The sequence below is a fragment of the Scyliorhinus canicula genome, chromosome 16 (genome assembly GCF_902713615.1).
Source record: "Scyliorhinus canicula chromosome 16, sScyCan1.1, whole genome shotgun sequence".
Taxonomy (NCBI): domain Eukaryota; kingdom Metazoa; phylum Chordata; class Chondrichthyes; order Carcharhiniformes; family Scyliorhinidae; genus Scyliorhinus; species Scyliorhinus canicula.
In genome coordinates this window covers 124,753,558-124,775,279 of record NC_052161.1, presented here as the reverse complement: position 1 = coordinate 124,775,279, position 21,722 = coordinate 124,753,558, and the positions used below count along the sequence as shown (strand labels likewise).

Below are 21,722 nucleotides of genomic sequence, written 5' to 3'. Positions count from 1 at the left end.
TTCACCCAACATTATTTAATTGGCTGTAAAGCTGCTTTGGGACATTTTGGAGATCTTCAAAGACGTTCTATAAATACAAGTTTTTTTTTTTCCTTCTTTCTTTATTACTGATCACCCGATGGTTGTTCTCTCCTTGATCTGTTTGTACCTCTCTCTCCTTCTCCTGCTGTTTAAAAAAAATATTCATGGGATTAGGACTGTCATGATATGCAGACATGCAGATAATGAAGACAGAACAGGATATGACCAATGAGCAGGCAGGACACTCAGGGGTGGTATCTCACTATAAAAGGCATGAGGCACTCACACTCCGCCCCTTTCCACTGATGAACATCTACAGAGTGAGTCAGGGTGTATGTACAGTACCACACCTCCAGTACGTGGCTAAGAGCTAGTCTGGTTCAGTCAGACAGAGTAACCACACTTAGGTTAGCAGAGAGTCGAACTCCTAGAGAACTATGCTATCTGTGCTAATGGTTCAATAAATCAGATTGAACTAACTTCAAAGTCTGGAATATCTTTTGGTTAAAGCTGCATCCAGTTGCAGCCTGTGTTATCCCAGAGTACATAACAAGACAAGGCCATTGCTGGCCAGGCCTGCATTTATTGCCCACCCCTAATTGCCCTTGAGAAGTTTGTGGTGAGCCGCCTTTTTGATCCACTGCCTTTTCCCCTCCTCGTGTTACGCCCCCCTCCTCCTCATGTTACGCCCCCCTCCTCCTCGTGTTATGCCCCCCTCCCCCTCGTGTTACGCCCCCCCTCGTGTTACGCCCTCCTCCTCGTGTTACGCCCCCCTCCTCCTCGTGTTACGCCCCCCTCCTCCTCGTGTTACGCCCCCCTCCTCCTCGTGTTACGCTCCCCCCCTCCTCGTGTTATGCCCCCCTCCTCCTCGTGTTACGCCCCCCCTCGTGTTACGCCCCCCACTTGTGTTACACCCGACTCCTCCTCGTGTTACGCCCCCCTCCTCCTCGTGTTATACCCCCCTCCTCCTAGTGTTATGCTCCCCTCCTCCTCGTGTTACGCTCCCTCCTCCTCGTGTTACGCTCCCCTCCTCCTCGTGTTACGCTCCCCTTCTCCTCGTGTTACGCTCCCCTCCTCCTCGTGTTACTCCCCCCTCCTCCTCGTTTTACTCCCCCCTCCTCCTCGTGTTACGCCCCCCTCCTCCTCGTGTTACGCCCCCCTCCTCCTCGTGTTACGCCCCCCTCCTCCTCGTGTTACGCCCCCCTCCTCCTCGTGTTACGCCCCCCTCCTCCTCGTGTTACGCCCCCCTCCTCCTCGTGTTACGCCCCCCTCCTCCTCGTGTTACGCCCCCCTCCTCCTCGTGTTACGCCCCCCTCCTCCTCGTGTTACGCCCCCCTCCTCCTCGTGTTACGCCCCCCTCCTCCTCGTGTTACGCCCCCCTCCTCCTCGTGTTACGCCCCCTCCTCCTCGTGTTACGCCCCCCTCCTCCTCGTGTTACGCCCCCCTCCTCCTCGTGTTACGCCCCCCTCCTCCTCGTGTTACGCCCCCCTCCTCCTCGTGTTACGCCCCCCTCCTCCTCGTGTTACGCCCCCCTCCTCCTCGTGTTGCACTCCCCTCCTCCTCGTGTTGCGCTCCCCTCCCACCTGCACAGCATTAGATACAGTTCCAGCCTCCCTTTGAAACCTGGTTGGATGTTCCTTGCCCTGTGCCCTGCCCTTTATTGGTTGCCTTGTTGTCTTTTGCTGGTTGGGAGCAGATATTCTTATGGGTCAAGTTGACCACAATGACCGCATCTTGTATTGTTGGCTTCCCACAGCGAGGAATGCTCCATTCATGGGGGCAGCCTGAGTCACGCTGCGTTCTGTTGACATTTTCTCTTGTTCTTTCTCCGATCTGAACCATCCTACCTCCTCTTCAACAGGAATTCTTGAAGATTTTACACTCAAAAAGTTAAATGAGGATTGTTAAACTGACTGTGCAATGTTACATCGGGAGAGTATAGCAGAAGTATTGGCGTTGGGTTCTAACAGTGGCTGAACCTCGGCAAAATTGATAGTCAGAGGCAAGGTTTGATCAGTAAGTCTGTGTGGGGTGTCAATCAATTCATGGGTTGCAAACCCATTCCAGGGGTCATCAATTCAATTGTGACAAACAGACTTGTTCACCTTGTGAAGTTTAAGACACTGAAAGAGTTGTAAAAATAAACAAGAATGGGGATAACTGCTGGGTGTGCTGTTGAAGGACATTGATTTAAGAATGTAATTTCTCTGAAGTTTGTAACAATAAAGATCTCCATGTAGGAATTGTGTTAGCGAGGGCTGAGCACACGACACTGTACCTACCCTGATGGCACAGTGTAGAGGGTGCTTTCCTATCTAACCAATTCTGAACCTGACCAGAGGGGTGTTGGGATATAGCGACTGGGGGCAAATAATTCACTTTTGAACACTGCCAGCTCTCACATTGTGTTTGTGTTTTAGACAGATTGTTTTCTTCAGTGCACATTGACCTCCAAGTAGTGACTTCTCTCTTTGACTAGATTAGGTCATGGTCTGCGTTTGCATATTGGACTTTGTTTAAAGAAAGACAGGTTTGTATTTCCTTCCTGCCTTTCATGTCCCCATGCTGTCCCAAACAGCTTTACAGCCCAATAAGCACTCTTGGAGTGTAGGGCGGCATGGTAGCACAGTGGTTAGCACTGTTGCTTCACAGCGCCAGGTTCCCAGGTTCGATTCCCAGCTTGGGTCACTCTCTGTGCGGAGTCTGCACGTTCTCCTATGTCTGCGTGGGTTTCCTACGGGTGCTCCGGTTTCCTCCCAAAAGATGTGCTTGTTAGGCGAATTGGACATTCTGAATTCTCCCTCAGTGTACCCCAACAGGTGCCGGAATGTGGCGACTAGGGGCTTTTCACAGTAACTTAATTGCAGTGTTAATGTAAGCCTTCTTGTGACACTAATAAAGATTATTATTATTATTAGTCACCGTTGCAATGCTAGAAATGCCAATTTTCATACAGGGAACGCCCACAGGCAACAATGTGATGATGATCACATAATCTGTTTTTGCGATAAATATTGGCCAGGACTCTGGGAAGAACTTCCCTACTCTTCAAAATAGTGCCATGGGACCCGAGAGGACAGGTGGGACCCCGATTTAACAACTCAATGATGAAACGCGAAAGAAAGCTCTCCTGGTTTAATCAGTGGGTTTGGGAACGTGTGGTATAGATAGATAGATACAATTTACAGTGCAGAAGGAGACCATGTGGCCCATCGAGTCTGCACCGGCCCTTGGAAAAGAGCACCCTACCCAAGCCCACACACCCACACTTCCCATAACCCAGTAACCCCACCCAACCTTTTTGAACACTAAGGGCAATTTAGCATGGTCAATCCACCTACCTGCACATCTTTGGACTGTGGGAGGAGACCGGAGCACCCGGAGGAAACCCACGCAGACATGGGGGTATATTGAGCCGTCGCGACCACTAGGGTCCTGGGTCAATTCCTGGTCTTTAAGGGGTCAGTCAATCTGTGGCCAGACTGCAGTGGACCAAAGCTGTGCAGGTTAGGTGGGTTGGCCACACTAAATTGCCCCGTAACGTCCAAAGATGTGCAGATTAGTTGGGGTTACAAGGATAGCCTGGGCAGTTAGGCCTAGGTAGGGTGCTCTTTCAGAGGGTCGGTACAGGCTCGATGGGCCGAATGGCTTCCTTCTGCCCTGTAAGGTTTCTATGATTCTATGAATGATCACTGAAAGAATCGAGGTGTGGCTGATTTTTAATTGGTGTGGCAATGTTGGAATTTATTGCCCTATTCACATTGCTTAGAGGTGTTGTTGGTGGGCCCGCTCTGTGGTCTGTTGTGGTGCTTACAATTTTTCCATTGTAGAATAAAATTTTGCCCAAAAGAAAACAAAGTAAAGTTTGCATTTCTGCAGCATCTTTTGTGACTTCGAGATATCTAAAAGTTCTTTACAACCAATGAAGTATTTTAAACTCTAGTCTCTATTGTAATGTTGGAATGGGTTGTTTGCAGGGGGTAATATTCAGAGTTAGCCGCATAATGCAGGCTTCTGGTAGGGTGAAGACCGCTTTGATTCCTTAAAGAACATTCATGAGTTGATTGTTTTTTTCTACAGTAATCCCGTAGTTTTAATAATTTTCCTTTGTGCTTGCCCATAAGTGAGCAGATTATTGAAATTGGAAATTACAGAGCAGTGAGCCAAGAGCGATTGTATTGGGTGGGGAAAGTATTGGCTGGGGAAAGTATGTTAGACAGAGCGCCATCATTGCTTGTCTGAAGAGTGCAGGAAATGTAAGGAGGGATGTGTTATAAACATTCTACAAATGACCATGGATTTAGAAGGACCTGCCTCGCCAACTGCTCCAGTCCTTTGAGGGGGTAACCAACTTGTGCCCAAGGGCTAAACCGGTGATGTTGTTTGCTCGGCTGATCAAAAGATATTTGTTAAGGTTTCACAAGTGCTACTGCCTCATGGCGCTGCGGACCCGAGTTCGAATCCCGGCCCTAGGTCACTGTCCTTGTGGAGTTTGCACATTCTCCCCGTATCTGCGTGGGTCTCACCCACACAACCCAAAGATGTGCAGGTTAGGTGAATTGGCCACACTAAATTGCCCCTTTATTGGAAAAAAAGATAATTGGGTACTCTAATTTTTTTTTAAAAAAAGGTTTCATAAGTGAATCTTTTACTGAACATTAAGGCAAAGGTAATTAATGACGGCTAAAGAAACTGGACACCTGGCTTGTTGACCACGTGGGGAAATCTCTGACAGGCAGCTGTGATCCAGGGAATCGCAAGAGTCTGTTCATAGAATCACTACAGTGCAGAAGGAGGCCATTCTGCCCATTGAGACAACACTGACCCTCTGAGTGTGCACCCTAACCAGGCTCCTGCCCTCTCGCTGTAAGCCCACTTAACCCTCACATCCCTGGACACTTGGGGGCAATTTATCATGGCCAGTGCACCTAACCTATACATCTTTGGACTGTGGGAGGAAACCAGAGCACCCGGAGGAAACGCACGCAGATACGGGAGAATGTATAAACTCGACACAGACGAGGCCAGAATTGAACCTGGTGCTGTGAGGCAGCAGTGCTAGCCACTGTGCCACCATGCTGCCCTGTTCCCAAGTGATTTGGAGGAGGGTTATTTAATTATTAACTCTGCTTGTGATATCAAGATATTTGACTAGTAGGTGAATCCAGCTAACACTTCTTATGGTGAGGTGAACAATTATAATTCTTCCATGAAATGCAAGACCTTTGTGCTGCAGTTTCTTTTCCCTGTAATAATTCATGTGTGAGGCTGGGCAGTGCATCATCAGGATAGACAACTGTCCCTGATTTCTGCACTCCCCCAGCCCGACAACGCTCTAGGATGGCTGCACTCCTCCAATCCTGGCCTTCTGCGCCCCCCGACTGTCATTGCCTCACCGTTGGCGGCCATGCTTCCTGCTGCCGAGGCCCTAAAACCTGGCAATGCTTCCCTGATCCTCGCCACTTGTCCATTTGTCCATCTCCTTTAAGGCACTCCTTTGAAACCTACCTCCCTAAGGGGAAGCGAGATCAACATGACGGAGAAAAGAATAAGAGGAGGTGGCGCAGTGGTTAGCACTGCTGCTTCAAGGCAGCGAGGACCTGGGACACTGCCCGTGTGGAGTTTGCATATTCTCCCCGTGTCTGCGTGGGTCACGCCCCCACAACCTAAAGATGTGCAGGGTAGGTGGATTGGCCACGCTCAATTGCCCCTTAATTGGGAAAAAAAAGAATTTGTACTCTAAATTTATTTAAAAAAAGAAAAGAATAGGCTATTGTTACAACCCTAGTGGAGACTGCTAGCTTTTCTTTAAAATAAAGAGATGCATGGCAGCACGGTGGCACTGTGGTTAGCATTGCTGCCTACGGCGCTGAGGACCCGGGTTCGAATCCCGGCCCTGGGTCACTGTCCATGTGGAGTTTGCACATTCTCCCCGTGCCTGCGTGGGTTTTACCCCCATAACCCAAAGATGTGCAACTTATGTGGGTTGGCCATGCTAAATTGCCGCTTAACTGGAAAAAAAATAATTGGGTATGCTAAATTTATTTAAAAAAATAAAGAGATGGGTTTTCTAGCCAACCATGGAAATAACTGAACAACAAATGTTTTAAGATTTTTACTGTAACAAGCAGATTAAAGTCAACATGTATTAAACGTTAAAGACAACTAATAGATCAAAGTAAAGGAAGATACTTTCGCACCAACTAATTAACACATTCAAAATATGCTGTTCAAAATGTAATTATTTTATGCCACACATCTGGTAGAGAGTGACAATACAAGACTAAGTCACAAATTAATTCCAGCCTTCCAAGAAACTCTCTTCCCTCAGCCCAGCCAGCCCGATACTTCCAGCATCCTTTGGAAAATCGGTCTACTCGGTCTGTGTATTCCAGAATCGACTTCCACCAGCAAGGCCCACCTCGGCGACCCCTTGTGCCTTAAGTCTCAAGGGGTCGCCGACCCTTCCTTTTGAATAGAAACAAACTTTTAGTTGTTAGCATAAAAGCAGTTCACCCTGCTCTTCAGCGCAATAGTTTGTGTCTCAATGTGTTTCTCTGTGTTTGTCTCGGAATTAATTAAAGTAACTGTCATGTAAAGTCACGCGTTTGTAACAATATGCTTGGAAAATTAAATGGAGAAGGGTGGGCAGAGGTTTGTGTGGAGCATAATCACTGACGTAGATTAGTTGGTTCCTGTACTATGTATGTTTGTTGTCCCTCTTTGATCAACCTTTTGGTCACTTGTTCTCATATCTCCTGGGTCGCATTGTCAAATTTTATAAAATAGCACTTCGCTAATACTTCTTGGGACATTTCGCTACCATAAAGGTGCTTCGTTAATGCAAGTTATTGTTTGATAAGCAAGAATGAATCTTTCTTTAAATAAATTTAGAGTACCCAATTATTTATTTATTTTCCAAATAAGGGGCTAGCGTGGCCAATCCACCTAACCTGCACATCTTTGGGTTGTGGGGGGTGAAACCCACGCAGACACAGGGAGAATGTGCAAACTCCACACGGACAGTGACCCAGGGCCGGGATTCGAACCCGGTCCTCAGTGCCGTGAGACAGCAGTGCTAACCACTGCGCCACATGCCGCCCTCGCAAGAAAGAATCTTAGTAAAACAATCCATCATGGACATAGACGATTCAGTTTTGATGGTTGAGAGTGTTGTTTCTTTATCTAGTGAGCAAGTGAGATCCATAACTGATACATGTGAATCCTCGCCCTCAATCTAAGTTATTTTAATGTCGTTCCTGTGGGGAGTGTGGACACCCCCCCCCCCCCCCCCCCAGTCTAATGCAGTTAGTCCTTGGTTGAACTCTGAAAGTCTTTCTTGGTTTCAGCAGAGGAAGAGGAAGAGGAGGAGGAGGAGGAAGAGGAAGGCCGTGAAGCAATGTTTTCTGAGGAAGAGCCAGCCAAAGTGAAGAAAAAAAGGAAACCCCGGAAACAGAAGGAGAACAAGACTCCCAAAATGAAGAAGAGAAAGAAAGAGGTAATGTGGAGGAGATCCATGGCCCCATTGAAGCTATTGAGTGAGGGAATGGAAAGGGTTGTAACGATGCTGAGGAACTAGGGGTAAAAGAAAAGGGAATGTTGAGAAAATTTGGGGGGGGGGGTAGAGAGATTGTAGTGAGTCTGGGGTAAGTGGGGATGAAGGAGAGAGATTGTAGTGAGGCTGGATAAGTGGATGTTGTGTGCTAATGACGACATTCATTTTTATGGTACCTTTTAATATGGAAAACGGACTTTTACAAATCAGGTGGGGACTGTGAGCCATAGAGAGTCAAATAGACTGAAAACTTGGAACCACATGGCAGCACGGTGGAGCAGTGGGTTAGTCCTGCAGCCTCACGGCGCTGAGGACCCGGGTTCGATTCCGGCTCTGGGTCACTATCCGTGTGGAGTTTGCACATTCTCCCTGTGTTTGCGTGGGTTTCGCCCCCACAACCCTTCGGAGGCAACGGGTTCAACAGTGAATATCCTGTGGAGAAACTGATGAGAGATGCTAAAATCTACCAGATCTACGAAGGCACTGCTCAGATCCAGAGACTGATTATTGCACGGGAGCATATAGAGAAATACAAGCAGAGAAGGAGCCGCACGTTCAAGAGTCCAGCGCTAATTTTGTAATCTAATTACGTATCATTCAGTGGTTGACAATGCAATTCCAATACAATTTGCCACTCCACACAGCCCTCCTTCTCTTTCTATGCAACGGGGAAATGGGGTCAAAGCACTAAAACCCATTGCCACCCAATTGAAGTTTACTTTTCCCGAGAACAAAGCCTTTTTTAATATCGACTGACATTTTCTCCCAACAGTCTGAAGATGTGCAGCTTTGGTGGATTGGCCCTGCTAAATTGCCCCTTCGAGTCCAAAAGGTTAGGTGGGGTTGCTGCGTTACAGGGATAGGGTGGGGGTGTGGGTTTGGGTAGGGTGCTCTTTCAGGGGCCGGTGTAGACTCGATGGGCTGAATGGCCTCCTTCTGCACTGTAAATTCTATGATGTGCAGGCTAGGTGGATTGGCCACACTAAATTGCCCCTTAATTGGAAAAATTAATTGGGTACACTAAATTTAAAAGATAAGAAGGAACTTGGAACCACATACTCCTCTGTCTCAGCTCATCTGTGGCTCCGACCCTCATTCATGTCTTCATTACCTCTAAACTTGACCATTTCAACTCATTCTAGGCTGGTCTTCCAAATTCTACCTTCCGTAAACTTGATCATCCAAAGCCCTATTGTCTCCCTTAACCCACAGCAGGTCCTGTTTGCTCAGATCTCAACCCGTGTGCTCGTTGAGCGACATTGGCTCCCGATCAAGCAACATCTTGATTTCAATCCCCTCCATGGCCTTTCCCCTCCCGATCTCTGTCATCTCCTCCAGCCCCACAAAGCTCTGAGATATCTGTGCTCCTCTAATTCTCACCTCTTGTGTATACCCGAGTCTAATCGCTCCACCATTGGCTGTCTTCAGCTGCCTCTGTCCCAAACTCTGGAATTCCCTCTCTGACTCAATACTGCACTTTCCTCCTGTAACACGCCTGATGAAACCTGCCTCTGACCAAGCTTTTGGTCATCTGATCTAAATATCTTTTATATGTGGATTGGTGTGGTCCCAATATTCCTGGGAAACACCTGAGGAACTTTCATTATGTTGAATGTGCTTTATAAGTATGGTGTTGTTGAGGGGAGAGATGCTGTGGAAGCCAGCAGTCTTGGTGACAGGTAAGATGTGAAATTTGCAGCCTAGTTCTCAAACAGGGCACCAAGGTTGTAACTTGTCTATTCCGATGGTGAGGCTAATGGAGTTAGTCATGTGAGGGTGGAGTTTATGGCTGTCTTCAATCAGGAAAACTAGAAAATGGGCAGGCTTCAGAGAGACATTTTATTTATTTGTTCAGAGAATGTGGGTGTTGCTGGCTAGGCCAGCATTTATTGTCCGTTCTTTATTGCCCTTGAGAAGGTAGGGGTGAGCTGCCATCTTGAACTGCTGCTGTCCATGTGGTGTAGGTACACCCACAGTGCTGTTGGCAAGGGTGTTCCGGGATTTTGACTCAGCGATAGTGAAGGAATGGCGATATATTTCCAAGTCAGGATGGTGAGCGGCTTAGAGGGTCACCTCCAGGTGGTGGTGTTCCCACGTGTCTTCTGCCTTGTCCTTCTAGATGGTAGTGGTTGTGGGTTTGGAAGGTGCTGACTAAGGAGCCTTGGTAAGTTACTGCAGTGCATCTTGTAGATGGTACACATGGCTGCCACTGTTCACCGGTGTTGGAGGGAGTGAGTATTTGTGGGAGAGGTGCCAATCAAGCGGCCTGCTTTGTCCTGGATGGTGTTGAGCTTCTTGAGTGTTGTTGGAGCTGCACTCATCCAGGCAAGGGGAGAGTATTCCATTACACTCCCGACTTGTGCCTTGTAGATTATGGACAGGCTTTGCCATGTCAGGAAGTGAGTTACTTGCCACAGAATTCGTAGCCTCTGAATTGCCTTGGCAGCCACAGTATTTATATGGCTGTTCCAGTTCAATTTATGGTTGATGGTCACACTTAGGATGTTGATAATGGGGAAGTCAGCGATGGTAGTGCCATTGAATGTCTGAGGTGGTGGTTAGATGCTCTTTTATTGGTGTTCATTCTTTGACATTTGTGTGGCATGAATTTTATTGGTCAGCCCAAGCCTGGATATTGCCCAGGACTTGCTGCACATGGACACAGACTGCTTCACTATCTGAGGAAAAAAGTAGTGCCTTAATATCTGAGGAGTTGCGAATGGTGCTGAACATTGCGCCGTCAGCAAATATCCCTACTTCTGACCTCCTGTTGGAAGGAAGGCCATTGATGAAGCAGCAGAAGATGGTTGGGCCCAGAATACTACCCAAAGGAACTCCTGCAGGGATATCCTGGAACTGAGGGGATTGACCTCCAACAACCATCGTCCTTTCTTCAAAGTATGACTCCAACCAGTGGAGAGTTTTCTCTGATTCCCTTTGCTGGGGCTCCTTGATACCACACTCAGCCAAATGCTGCCTTGATGTCAAGGGCAGCCACCCTTGCCTCACCTCTGGAGTTCAGCTCTTTCGTCCGTGTTTGAACCAAAGCTGTAATGAGGTCAGGAGCTGAGTGAACCCAAACTGAACATTAATGAGCAGGTTGCTGCAGATTCACTCTGGTGTTACCTGGTGTGAGGAAATTCAAGAAAGACTTGGAAAAAGTTGAACCTTTTTTCGTTAGAATGCTACAGATTGCAGAGATGCTCACAATTTTTAAAGGGTGGGGCAGGACAGACTGCTTCCAGTATATGGGGGGGGGGGGGGGGGGGGGGGGGGGGTTCAAAAACAAGGGCCGATAGACACAAGGGGAGATGGTGACATAGTGGTAACATCACTGGGCACATAATCCCGAAACCCAGGCTAACGCTCCGGGGATAGGAGTTCAGATCTCAATATGCCAGCTGGTGGAATTGGAAACCAGTTAATAAATGTGGAATTTAATGCTGGTCTCCATAATGGTGAAACTATCACTTGTTGTTAAAAACCCATCTGGTTCACCGATGCCCTTTCGGGGAGAAATCTGCCATCCTTGCCTGGTCTGCCCTACATGTGGATTCCAGTCCTATAGCAATGCGGTTGACTCTTAAATGTCCTCTGGAATGCCTTAGGAAGCCAGTTCAAGGCCATTTAGGGATGGGCAGCACACGCCCACATCCCATGACAGAACAAAGAAAAAAAAAGAATTAGTTTAGAGGGTGGGTTCAACCATCTGTTTCTATTTTGTAACTTGGATTTGGATTTGTTTATTGTCACATGTACCAAGGGACAGTGAAAAGTATTTTTCTGCGAGCAGTTCAACATATCATTAAGTACATGACAATAAAAGAAAAGAAAATACATAATAGGGCAACACAAGGTACACAATGTAACTACATAAAGACCGGCATTGGGTGAAGCATACAGGGGTGTAGTTTTTATCAGTTCAGTCCATAAGAGGGTCATTTAGGAGTCTGGTAACAGTGGGGAAGAAGCTGTTTTTGAGTCTGTTCGTGTATGTTCTCAGACATTTGTATCTCCTGCCCAATGGAAGAAGTTGGAAGAGTGAGTAAGCTGGATGGGAGGGGTCTTTGATTATGCTGCCCGCTTTCCCAAGGCAGTGGGAGGTATAGATGGAGTCATTGGATGGGAGGCAGGTTTGTGTGGTGGACTGGGCGGTGTTCACGACTCTCTGAAGTTTCTTGCGGTCCTGGGCCGAGCAGTTGCCATACCAGGCTGTGATGCAGCCAGATAGGATGCTTTCAATGTTGCATCACAGCCTGGTATGGCAACTGTAAATGTTAATGTGGACATGCAGAATTTCCTTTGTTTGCTGAGGAAGTATAGAGGATGTTGTGCTTGCTTGGTGGTAGCGTCGATGTGAGTGAACCAGGACAAATTTTTGGAGATGTGTACCCCTAGGAATCTGAAGCTGCTAACCATCTCTACCTTGGCCTCATTGATGCGGACAGGGGTGTGTACAGTACTTTGCTTCCTGAAGTCAATGACCAGCTCTTTAGTTTTGCTGGCATAGAACATGGAACATACAGTGCAGAAAGAGGTCATTCGGCCCATCGAGTCTGCACCGAACCACTTTAAGCCCTCATTTAAACCCTATCCCCGTAACCCAATAACCCCTCCTAACCTTTTTGGACACTAAGGGCTAAATTGCATGTTCAATCCTCCTAACCTGCACGTCTTTGGACTGTGGGAGGAAACCGGAGTACCCGGAGGAAACCCACACAGACACGGGGAGAACGTGCAAACTCCGCACAGACAGCGACCCAGCGGGGAATCGAACCTGGGACCCTGGCGCTGTGAAACCAGTGCTAAGCACTGTGCTACCGTGCTGCCCACCACTGCACCACTCCACTAGGTTCTCTATCTCCCTCCTGTATTCTGACTCGTCGTTATTCGAGATCCGGCCCACTATGGTCGTATCGTCAGCAAACTCAGAGATGTAGTTGGAACCAAATTGGAACTTTTGGAACATGTTGGAGTTGGAACTTTTGTCCACTGAGGGTAACATGGTCCAGGGTAAAATCCTGAAAGTGATGTTTGGGTATTCATATTATTGTTACTGAAACTGCGGCAATTCAGATTTGAAAGAAGCAACTGGTCTCTATCAAGGGAGGTGAGAGAATGGTCTTTGGCGGAGAAGAATTTCAAGCTTAGCTGTTCCATCCTTTGAGTTATTTGCCAATTAGCCACTGTCTAGGTTTGGAAGAAAAGAAAGCCTTGCGCTTGTATAGCGCCTTTCATGTCCTCAGGATGTCCCAAAGCACTTTACAACCAAGAGAACACTTTTAAAGTACTGTCACTGCAATAACGTAGCCGATTTGTGCCCGTGCTTTCACAAACAGCAGTGAAATAAATGACCGGATAATTTAATGACATTGGCTGAGGACCGCCAGGAACATATATCTTAGGAATAGTGATCGGGAGTCCACTTGAGAGGGCTAATGGACCTCAGATTAATGTCCCATCTGTTAGAGCAGCACTTCTGCCGCCCGAGTGCGGCTTGAATCCACAACCTGTGAAATAGGTGAGAGTGCGTCCCACTTAGCTGTGGCTGACACAGCCTGGTTCAAGGTCTGCCAAAGAGTTACAGGTTGGCATGGGGACCGTATTAGTGGATTAGTGGTTTCCTCCCCCCCCCCCCCCCCCCCCCCCCCCCGGACACGTTGCGCTCCTATAAGCACAGTGGTTAGCACTGCTGCTCATAGTGCCAGGGTCCACGGTTCAATTCCGACCTCGGGTGACTGTCTATGTGGAGTTTGCACTTTCTCCCCGTGTCTGCGTGGGTTTCCTCCGGGTTCCTCCCACAGTCCAAAGATGTGCAGCTTAAGTGGATTGACCATGATAAATTGCCCCTTAGTGTTCAAAGGTTAGGTGGGGTTACGTACGGGTTTACGGGGGAGTGGGCCTAGGTAGGGTGCTCTTTCAGAGAGCCAGTGCTGACTTGATGGGCCGAACGGCCTCCTTGTACACTGTACGGATTCTATGATTCTTCAGAACCTGTGTCTGAAATCAGTTAGGATTTTGTTTGTCTCTTTGGCGATGTGACTTACAGACTAGCTTGTGAATTGAAAATCACTTATTGTCACAAGTAAGCTTCAAGAGAAGTTACTGTGAAAAGCCCCCAGTCGCCACATTCCGGCGCCTGTTCGGGGAGGCTGGTAAATGTTACTATCACTTGTGCAAGATTTGATTTTGGGGAACAAATTATTTGGCTGTCAAAGTTGTTGTTTATCCCTCGCCTTGCTTTAGGAGGGTTTGATGTTTGCCCCACCTGAAGACACTGTTGCCACAGGGCAGGCTCCATGAGTGATGTTCTCTGCCATATCGACCATCTGTTCCTCAAGTCTGCCTCTCGACTTTTGTGTTGGCAGGCTGCAGGCTGTAGATCCCATCTTTCCCCTCCTTTAAACACCGCAGGGAAACTGAGGATATTTGTCGTAGTAAACCTGGCTGACATTTTTTTTAAAAATGTTTTTTTTATTGAGTTTTCATATTTTATATATGACAAATTACAAGTTATTAGAGAGAGAAAAAAAAAGGAAAACACAAAAATTTAACATGAATATTTACAGGTAAGCATCTTCATAACAATAATTGTGGCCGCCCCCTTTAGCCAGCATACATATTTTACATTCCCCAATATGGCCGAGGCACATGTTTATAGGCATTTATTTATAGTTTGGTTTTTGGCCTTGGCTTGCCATCAAACCCCCATACCGAGCCCGTAGCCCCCCCCCCCTCCCTCCCCCCAGCTACCTTCCCCCGATTCCCGTCCATTTTCCCCTGGTTCTTGGCCACCCGACTATTCTTCCTCCTGTACGTTGGCCACAAACAGGTCCCGGAACAGTTGCATGAATGGCTCCCACGTTCTGTGGAAGCCGTCGTCCGACCCTCGGATGGCGAATTTGATTTTCTCCATTTGGAGAGATTCCGAGAGGTCGGACAGCCAGTCTGCAGCTCTGGGTGGTGCTGCTGACCGCCAGCCAAACAGGATTCTACGGCGGGCAGTCAGGGAGGCAAAGGCAAGGGCGTCCGCCCTCCTCCCCAGGAATAGATCTGGCTGGTCTGAAACCCCGAAGACCGCCACTATCGGGCATGGCTCCACCCTCACCCCCACCACTTTGGACATAGCCTCGAAGAAGGCTGTCCAGTACTCCACAAGTCTGGGGCAAGACCAGAACATGTGGGCGTGGTTGGCCGGGCCTCTCTGGCACCGCTCACATTTGTCCTCCACCTCCGGGAAGAACCTACTCATACGGTTTCTCGTTAAGTGGGCTCTATGTACCACTTTTGGTTGCGTCAGGCTGAGCCTTGCGCACGTGGAGGTGGAGTTGACCCTATGCAGTGCTTCGCTCCAGAGTCCCCACTCTATCTCCATCCCCAGGTCGTCCTCCCATTTCCTTCTTGTTGCGTCCAGTACGGTGTCGTCCCTATCTACCAGTCGGTCATACATGTCACTACAGTTCCCTTTCTGTAGGATACTTGCGTCCAGTAGGTCTTCCAGTAGTGTCTGTCGTGGCGGTTGTGGGTATGTCCTTGTCTCCTTTCGTAGGAAGTTTTTGAGCTGCAGGTACCGTAGCTCGTTCCCCCCAGCTAGCTGAAATTTCTCTGTCAGTTCGTCCAGTGTTGCGATCCTGTTGTCCGTGTATAGGTCCTTGACTGTCAGTGTCCCCCCCCGTCCTGCCTCCACCTTTTGAAGGTGGCGTCAGTCAGTGCTGGTGTGAACCTATGGTTGTTGCAGATGGGAGCCTTGTCCGACATTTTGTACAGGCCAAATTGCTGCCGCAGTTGGTTCCAGGATTGGAGGGTGGCCGTCACCACTGGGCTGGTGGAGTGTTTTTTGGGTGGGGATGGGAGTGCTGCCGTGGCGAGGGCCCGGAGGGAGGTTCCCATGCAGGAGGCCTCCTCCGCACGCACCCACTCGGCTTCTGGCTCCTGGATCCATCCCCTTACTCGCTCGGCTGTTGCCGCCCAGTGGTAGAATTGTAGATTCGGGAGGGCTAGCCCCCCCCTGGATTTTGTTTTTTGTATGACCTTCTTTGGGATCCTAGCATTTTTACCCCCCCATACGAACGCCATGATATGTTTGTCCAGCGCTTTGAAAAAGGCCTTGGGGATGTAGATCGGAATGGATCTAAACAGGAAAAGGAACCTGGGCAGTACGTAACCTGGCTGACATGAGCCTCATTAAATGTTTCACAGGTACAAGGGCCCTGTCCTCTCTCCAGACCCCTAGTCTGTAACCTCCATCACTTCAATACTCCAAGATCTCTGGATTCCTCAAATCTCTTGTAACCGTTGCACATGCTTACCTTTAATCACTCCACTATTGATGGGCCCTGCCTTTAACTGAGTAGGCCATAAGCACTGGAATTACCTTTGTTAAACCTCTCGAATTCTCTCCCCTTCTGGAAGATGAACCTTAAGACCAGGTATTTGGTCACCTATCCTAATACCTCCTGTGGCTTGGTGTCAGATGTTGTTTGACACCTCTTTGAAATGCCTTGGATTGCTTTACTATGTTTTTAGGTGCTATATAAATGCAGGTTGTTGTTTGTAAAAGGCATCCGGCAAATTATTATGCTTCCTTGGACTATTGGCATGCCAAGAGTGCAGAGAATCTTTTCGACCCAAAACAACATTGTCATTTAGTTGGGAAGGTTCTCTTTGCTTTTGTTGGGCTGTGTTGCTTGTGTTGAGCTCCTAGTTTTTTTTTTACGCAGAGGGTGGTGGGTGCCTGGAATGCTTTGCCAGTGGAGGTGGTAGAGGCGGGTACGATAGCATCATTTAAGATGCATCTGGACAGATATATGAACGGGTGGGGAACAGAGAGAAGTAGACCTTGGAAAATAGGCAATAGGTTTAGATAAAGGATCTGGACCGGCGCAGGCTGGGAGGGCCGAAGGGCCTGTTCCTGTGCTGTAATTTTCTTTGTTCTTGTTCTAGTTTGATGGGACCGTCAGTTTCCTCCTGACATCAGTGATGCCTAAAAGGGCACTTGTGCTTTTTTTTCTTTTGTTGAACTCCGTATTATGCTTACTGGTCTAGCAAAGTAGGCCCTGTCGCTATTACCGATCCATTGTTAAGACTGGGCCCTTGGAGGAAGTATTGTTGTCCGATTGTATTGGGTTTGACATCAAAGGTCAAGTGTAGTGACTGATAGACTTTGAGGGAGATTGTGGGAGATTGTATGATTTGATGTTCCTGATGATTCGGAGATTGTTTTTGGGAGTCCAAAGCAGATTATCTGGTCGTGGGATCTTTCTATGTGCTAATCGTCTTGTGTTATCGTCCTACAAGAAAAACATGCAATTATTTGACACCTTTAACATGTTGAAATGCCCTTGGTGAGTGTTATCAAAGAAAACTTTAAAAAGAAATAAATTTATAGTACCCAATTATTTTTTTTCCAATTAAGGGACAACTTAGCGTGGCCAATCCACCTAACCTGCACATCTTTGGGTTGTGGGGGTGAAACCCACGCAGACCTGGGGAGAATGTGCAAACTCCACACGGACAGTGACCCAGGGCCAGGATTCGAACCTGGGTCCTCGGTGCAGTGAGGCAGCAATGCTAACCACTATGCCACTGGGCTGCCCCTTCGTCTCAGTCCTAAGTGGCATCCCCCTTACATAGAACATACAGTGCAGAAGGAGGCCATTCGGCCCATTGAGTCAGCACCGAACCACTTAAGCCCCACTTCCACCCCATCTCCGTAACCCAATAACCCCTCCCCAGCTTTTTTAGTCACTGAGGGCAATTTATCGTGGCCAATCCACCTAACCTGCACGTCTTTGGACTGTGGGAGGAAACCGGAGCACCCGGAGGAAATCCACACAGACACGGAGAGAACGTCCAGACTCCGCACAGACAGTGACCCAGAAGGGAATTGAACCTGGGGTTCTGGCGCTGTGAAGCCACTGTGCTAATCACTTGTGCTACCGTGTTGCCCTAATTTCCTTATTTTGAAATTGTGCCTCCCTGGTTTTAGACTCCCCAATCAAGGGAAATATTGTACCTGCACTCTCTGATAGGGTAGAGAGTTTTAGGGAGGAAATTCTTAAATTGGGCCTAGGCAGTGAAAGCATGGTCACCAATGATAGAGAGATTAAAATCTGCTTTCTCGAGACACCCAAATCGATCGAATGCAGGGTATCTCAGTGGATTGTGGGACTGGAGGGGATGGGGCCATGGGGGGATTTGAAATCAAAGATGATTGTTTAAAAATCTTTGTGAAATTGCTAAGTGCAAATTATATGCTAGCGCTTGTCACAAATACTTTGTAGTATATGAGCAAATTTTACAACTATACAGGGCACTGGTGAGGTCTCCTTATCTAAGGAAGGACCTCACCAGAGGGAGCGCGCCAAATGTTCACAAAATTGGTTCCTAGAATGAGAGGATTGTCTTGTGAAGAAAGATCAAGGAAATGAGGCCCATGAGCTTTCGAAAGATGAGAGGCGATCAAACTGAAAAATATAACATTTATTTTAAGGGGCTTGACCAGCAGATTCTGAGAAGATATTTTCTTGGCTGGAGAATCTAGAGCACTGGGTGATAGTCTCAAAGTGAGTGGTCAGCCATTTTGGAGTGAGCTGTGGGGATTTCTCTATCCCAGGCAGCTGTGGATATTCAGTCGTAGAGTATATTATTCAAGACCAATCGGTGGATTTTTGTGTACTAAAGGAAATAAAGAATTATGGGGCTAGTGTGGGAAGTGGAGATTAGGCGGAAGACCGATATGATGTTGAATGACCAACTCTTATTACTTGCATTCTTGTGTTACGAGTGATTTGCTTTTCAAAACTCTTTCGTTAGCTGTAAAGCATTTTTGGACTCTGAGGTTGTGATAGGTGCTATTTAAATTAAAGTCTGTCTTTTCATTTAGTTCATTCCCTTTGGACAGCCCTTCTTTGAAAGTGCATGTTTGTGGGTTTTGGTTAAGGACAGAATTGTGGGTGGCACAGTGGTTAGCACTGCTGCCTCACAGCGCCGAAATCCCAGGTTCGGCCACTGTGTGGTAGTCACCACTGATTGTATAATAGTTGTTATTAGAGGTAATACGGTAAGGCCCCTGTACTACAGGTACAGGGGTAGATCCCTGCCTGCTGGCTCCGCCCAGTAGGCGGAGTATAAATGTGTGTGCACACCGAGCTGCTCCCATTCTGGTAGCAGCTGCAGGAGGCCACACATCTCTGCTTAATAAAGCCTCGATTACCCTCTACTCTCGTCTCGTCGTAATTGATAGTGCATCACACTGTCCATGTGGAGTTTGCGTGGGTTTCACCCCCACAATCCAAAGATGTGCAGACTAGGTGGATTGGCCATGCTAAATTACACCTTAATTGGAACAAATAAATTGGGTACTCTAAATTTAAAAAAAGGACAGAATTGGGCTTGGCTCTGGTGTCCCCAGGGTCCTATAGCCAGCAGTTACTCACAGTTATGGTTCAGAGTGAAGATTGAACTGAGCGTTTGGTCAAGTACTATAAAGGGTGCCTGCTTCTTCCCCACTGTCACCAGACTCCTAAATGACCCTCTTATGGACTGACCTCATTAACACCACACCCTGTATGCTTCATCCGATGCCAGTGCTTATGTAGTTACATTGTATACCTTGTGTTGCCCGATTATGTATTTTCTTTCATTCCCTTTTCTTCCCATGTACTTAATGATCTGCTGAGCTGCTTGCAGAAAAATACTTTTCACTGTACCTCGGTACACGTGACAATAAACAAATCCAATCCAATCCTATTTGCACCTCGAGTAGTAGAGAGAAAATGGTAAGGGAAATACTTTTTTTTCTTTTAATTTTTTTTTCCAATTAAGGGGCAATTTAGCACGGCCAATCCACCTACCCTGCGCATCTTTGGGTTGGTAGGGAAAATACATGGTCTGTCATGCCATCTTGTGACACTCGGAGGAACTTTGTGGGCCGTCAGGGTTTTAGTGAAGCAGTGCTGTCTTGGTTTTTAATGTTTGAATGTCACTAAAGGTCAGAAAGGGTGGGAGAATAAAAGCGGAAAATGTTGGAAATACTCGGCAAGTCGGGAAGCGGGATGGAGGAAATGTTGACTTTTCATCAGAACTGGAAAAAAAGTTAGAGATGTGATGGGTTTTAGGGGTGTGGGGGTAGTGCCAAGAACAAAGGGGGAAGATCTGTGATAGGGTGGGAAGGCAGGAATGATTAAATGACAAAAGAGATGATGGTGCAGTGCAAGAGGCGATGATAATGAGACAGGCAAAGAAACAAAACAAAAGCTTGGGTTCAAAGCAACCGTAAATTGCATCAGAACCATTACCAGTCGCTGTTATCTGAGAAAATAACAGCACTGCTTATAGTCTGAAACTGTTGAATGTAATGTTGAATTTGGAAGTCTGTAAAGTACCTATTGAAAGATGATGCCATGTTCCTAACGAGCCCCTGAGGCTTCGAAAAAGCCATAAAATTGGAGGGACGGGGAGACGAGGAGATTCTCAGCCCTGGGGTCTTGAGGAATGAATATCCGAGGAGAGTTCAGTTCCCTTGGTCACGATCTGTTTCACTCTTTTATCCCTGTTCTTCAGGAACAGAAGTCCTCCACATACTTGATGGATGACTGGGGTTTGGAGGATGTGGATTACGAGTTCACAGAGGAGGATTACCACACTTTGACCAACTACAAAACCTTCAGCCAGTTCCTGAGGTACACGTTGATGGAATTATTGTTCAAGAACGTTTATATATATATATATATATATATATATAAAAAAACTTTTCTCTCTTTTTAGAGATTATATTCATTTTGTTTTTTTTGCTGTTCTGTTGTGTTTACTTGTTCTGTCGTTTCGTTCACGTTTTGCATGCAAATCTGCACCATTCTGAACAGGACAGAGAAAAGCTTCATTGCGTAAGAGGAAACACCAAATACTGTTCAATCGAACTTTCCGAGCTTTGATCTGTTTACCTTCCTGAGTTCGATTTGTAACATTTGACTCATGGAATCAAAATGGCTCCCTGTTAATGTTTGTCCCATGAGGCGTAGTTTGTGATTCTGGCACAGTGATATGTTCACTAAATGTGCTAATGACGATTACTAGCAGGACCGACCATTCATTAATTCGATAGAGCCCAGTCTGGAGATATTGCATTCTCTTCAAAGTGACTTAATTGGAATGTCAGGTGTCCTTTGGGCTTAAGCATTGGCTAATGTCTTGCTGGCAGCTGCAAATTCAACACCAATTCTAAACGTAAACACTGTGAATTGCAGTGTATCGATTTCCCTTTAATGTGATGCCTTGAGTGCAGAAAGTGGGGATGTGACCCATCTACCAGTACAATCTTCTTATCTTCTTAGAATCACACAATGATGCAGCTCAGAGGGAAGCCATTTGGTCCCTGTGCTGGCTCTTTCCAAATAGACCTGTAACTTTTTATCTTCTAATTTCTATCCAATTCTCTTTGGAATGTTACAATCGAGGCTGATTCAGCCGCCCTTTCGTGCAGTGCATTCCTGACTGTCATCAACTTGCTGTGTTTAAAAAAATGTTTTTAAAAATCCTCATGTTGCCTCTGGATCTTTTGCCAATCACCTTAAATAGCTATTTTCTGATTACCATGGAAACGGTGCTTGTCTCTTTCTGCTTGTTTGAGGTGTTGCACCTCTGACCATCCTTTGTTCCACATTATGCAGCCAAGTGGTCAGCCATTAACACTCCACTCTCTGGCGTTGCCTCTTTAAGACAGTGGGAAAATTGGCAGATTTAACAGTCACCAAGTGTTTTGCTAAATGTACGAGGCAAGATTTTGTTTTAAATGTAGCGAGTTTTCATCATCCGGCACGCACGGCCTGTCAGAGATATGACGGCAACTTCAGTGATAACTTTCAAAAGAAACTTTGATAAATATTGAAGGGGAAATTCATTCATGGCTTGGAGGTAAGAGCAGGGTGTGTGAGGCTAGTTGGAATAGTTGTTTCAAAGAGGTGGTAAAGATACAATGGACTGAATGGCAGCCGTCTTGTGTCGTATCATGTCTATTCTAAACCCTCTGGTTGTTCAATTTTCCTTTTTTTAAATCTTCACCTCTATATCTAAGCTTTCAGTCATCCCTCCTACTCTGTCCTTGTTTGTCTTTGCCTGTTTACCTTTATTTTCTTTTTTTTTATAA

General features: G+C 47.0%; 1 protein-coding gene across 1 annotated transcript in view; it reads left to right on the top strand.

The window, feature by feature from the left end:
- chd5 (chromodomain helicase DNA binding protein 5) overlaps nucleotides 1–21,722 on the top strand; it is an 84,886-nt gene that overhangs the window by 14,386 nt on the left and 48,778 nt on the right. The window contains exons 3-4 of the mRNA XM_038821443.1: nucleotides 7,371–7,519; nucleotides 20,141–20,259. Coding sequence (XP_038677371.1) covers nucleotides 7,371–7,519; nucleotides 20,141–20,259 — 268 coding nt within the window. The remainder of the gene's footprint in view (nucleotides 1–7,370; nucleotides 7,520–20,140; nucleotides 20,260–21,722) is intronic.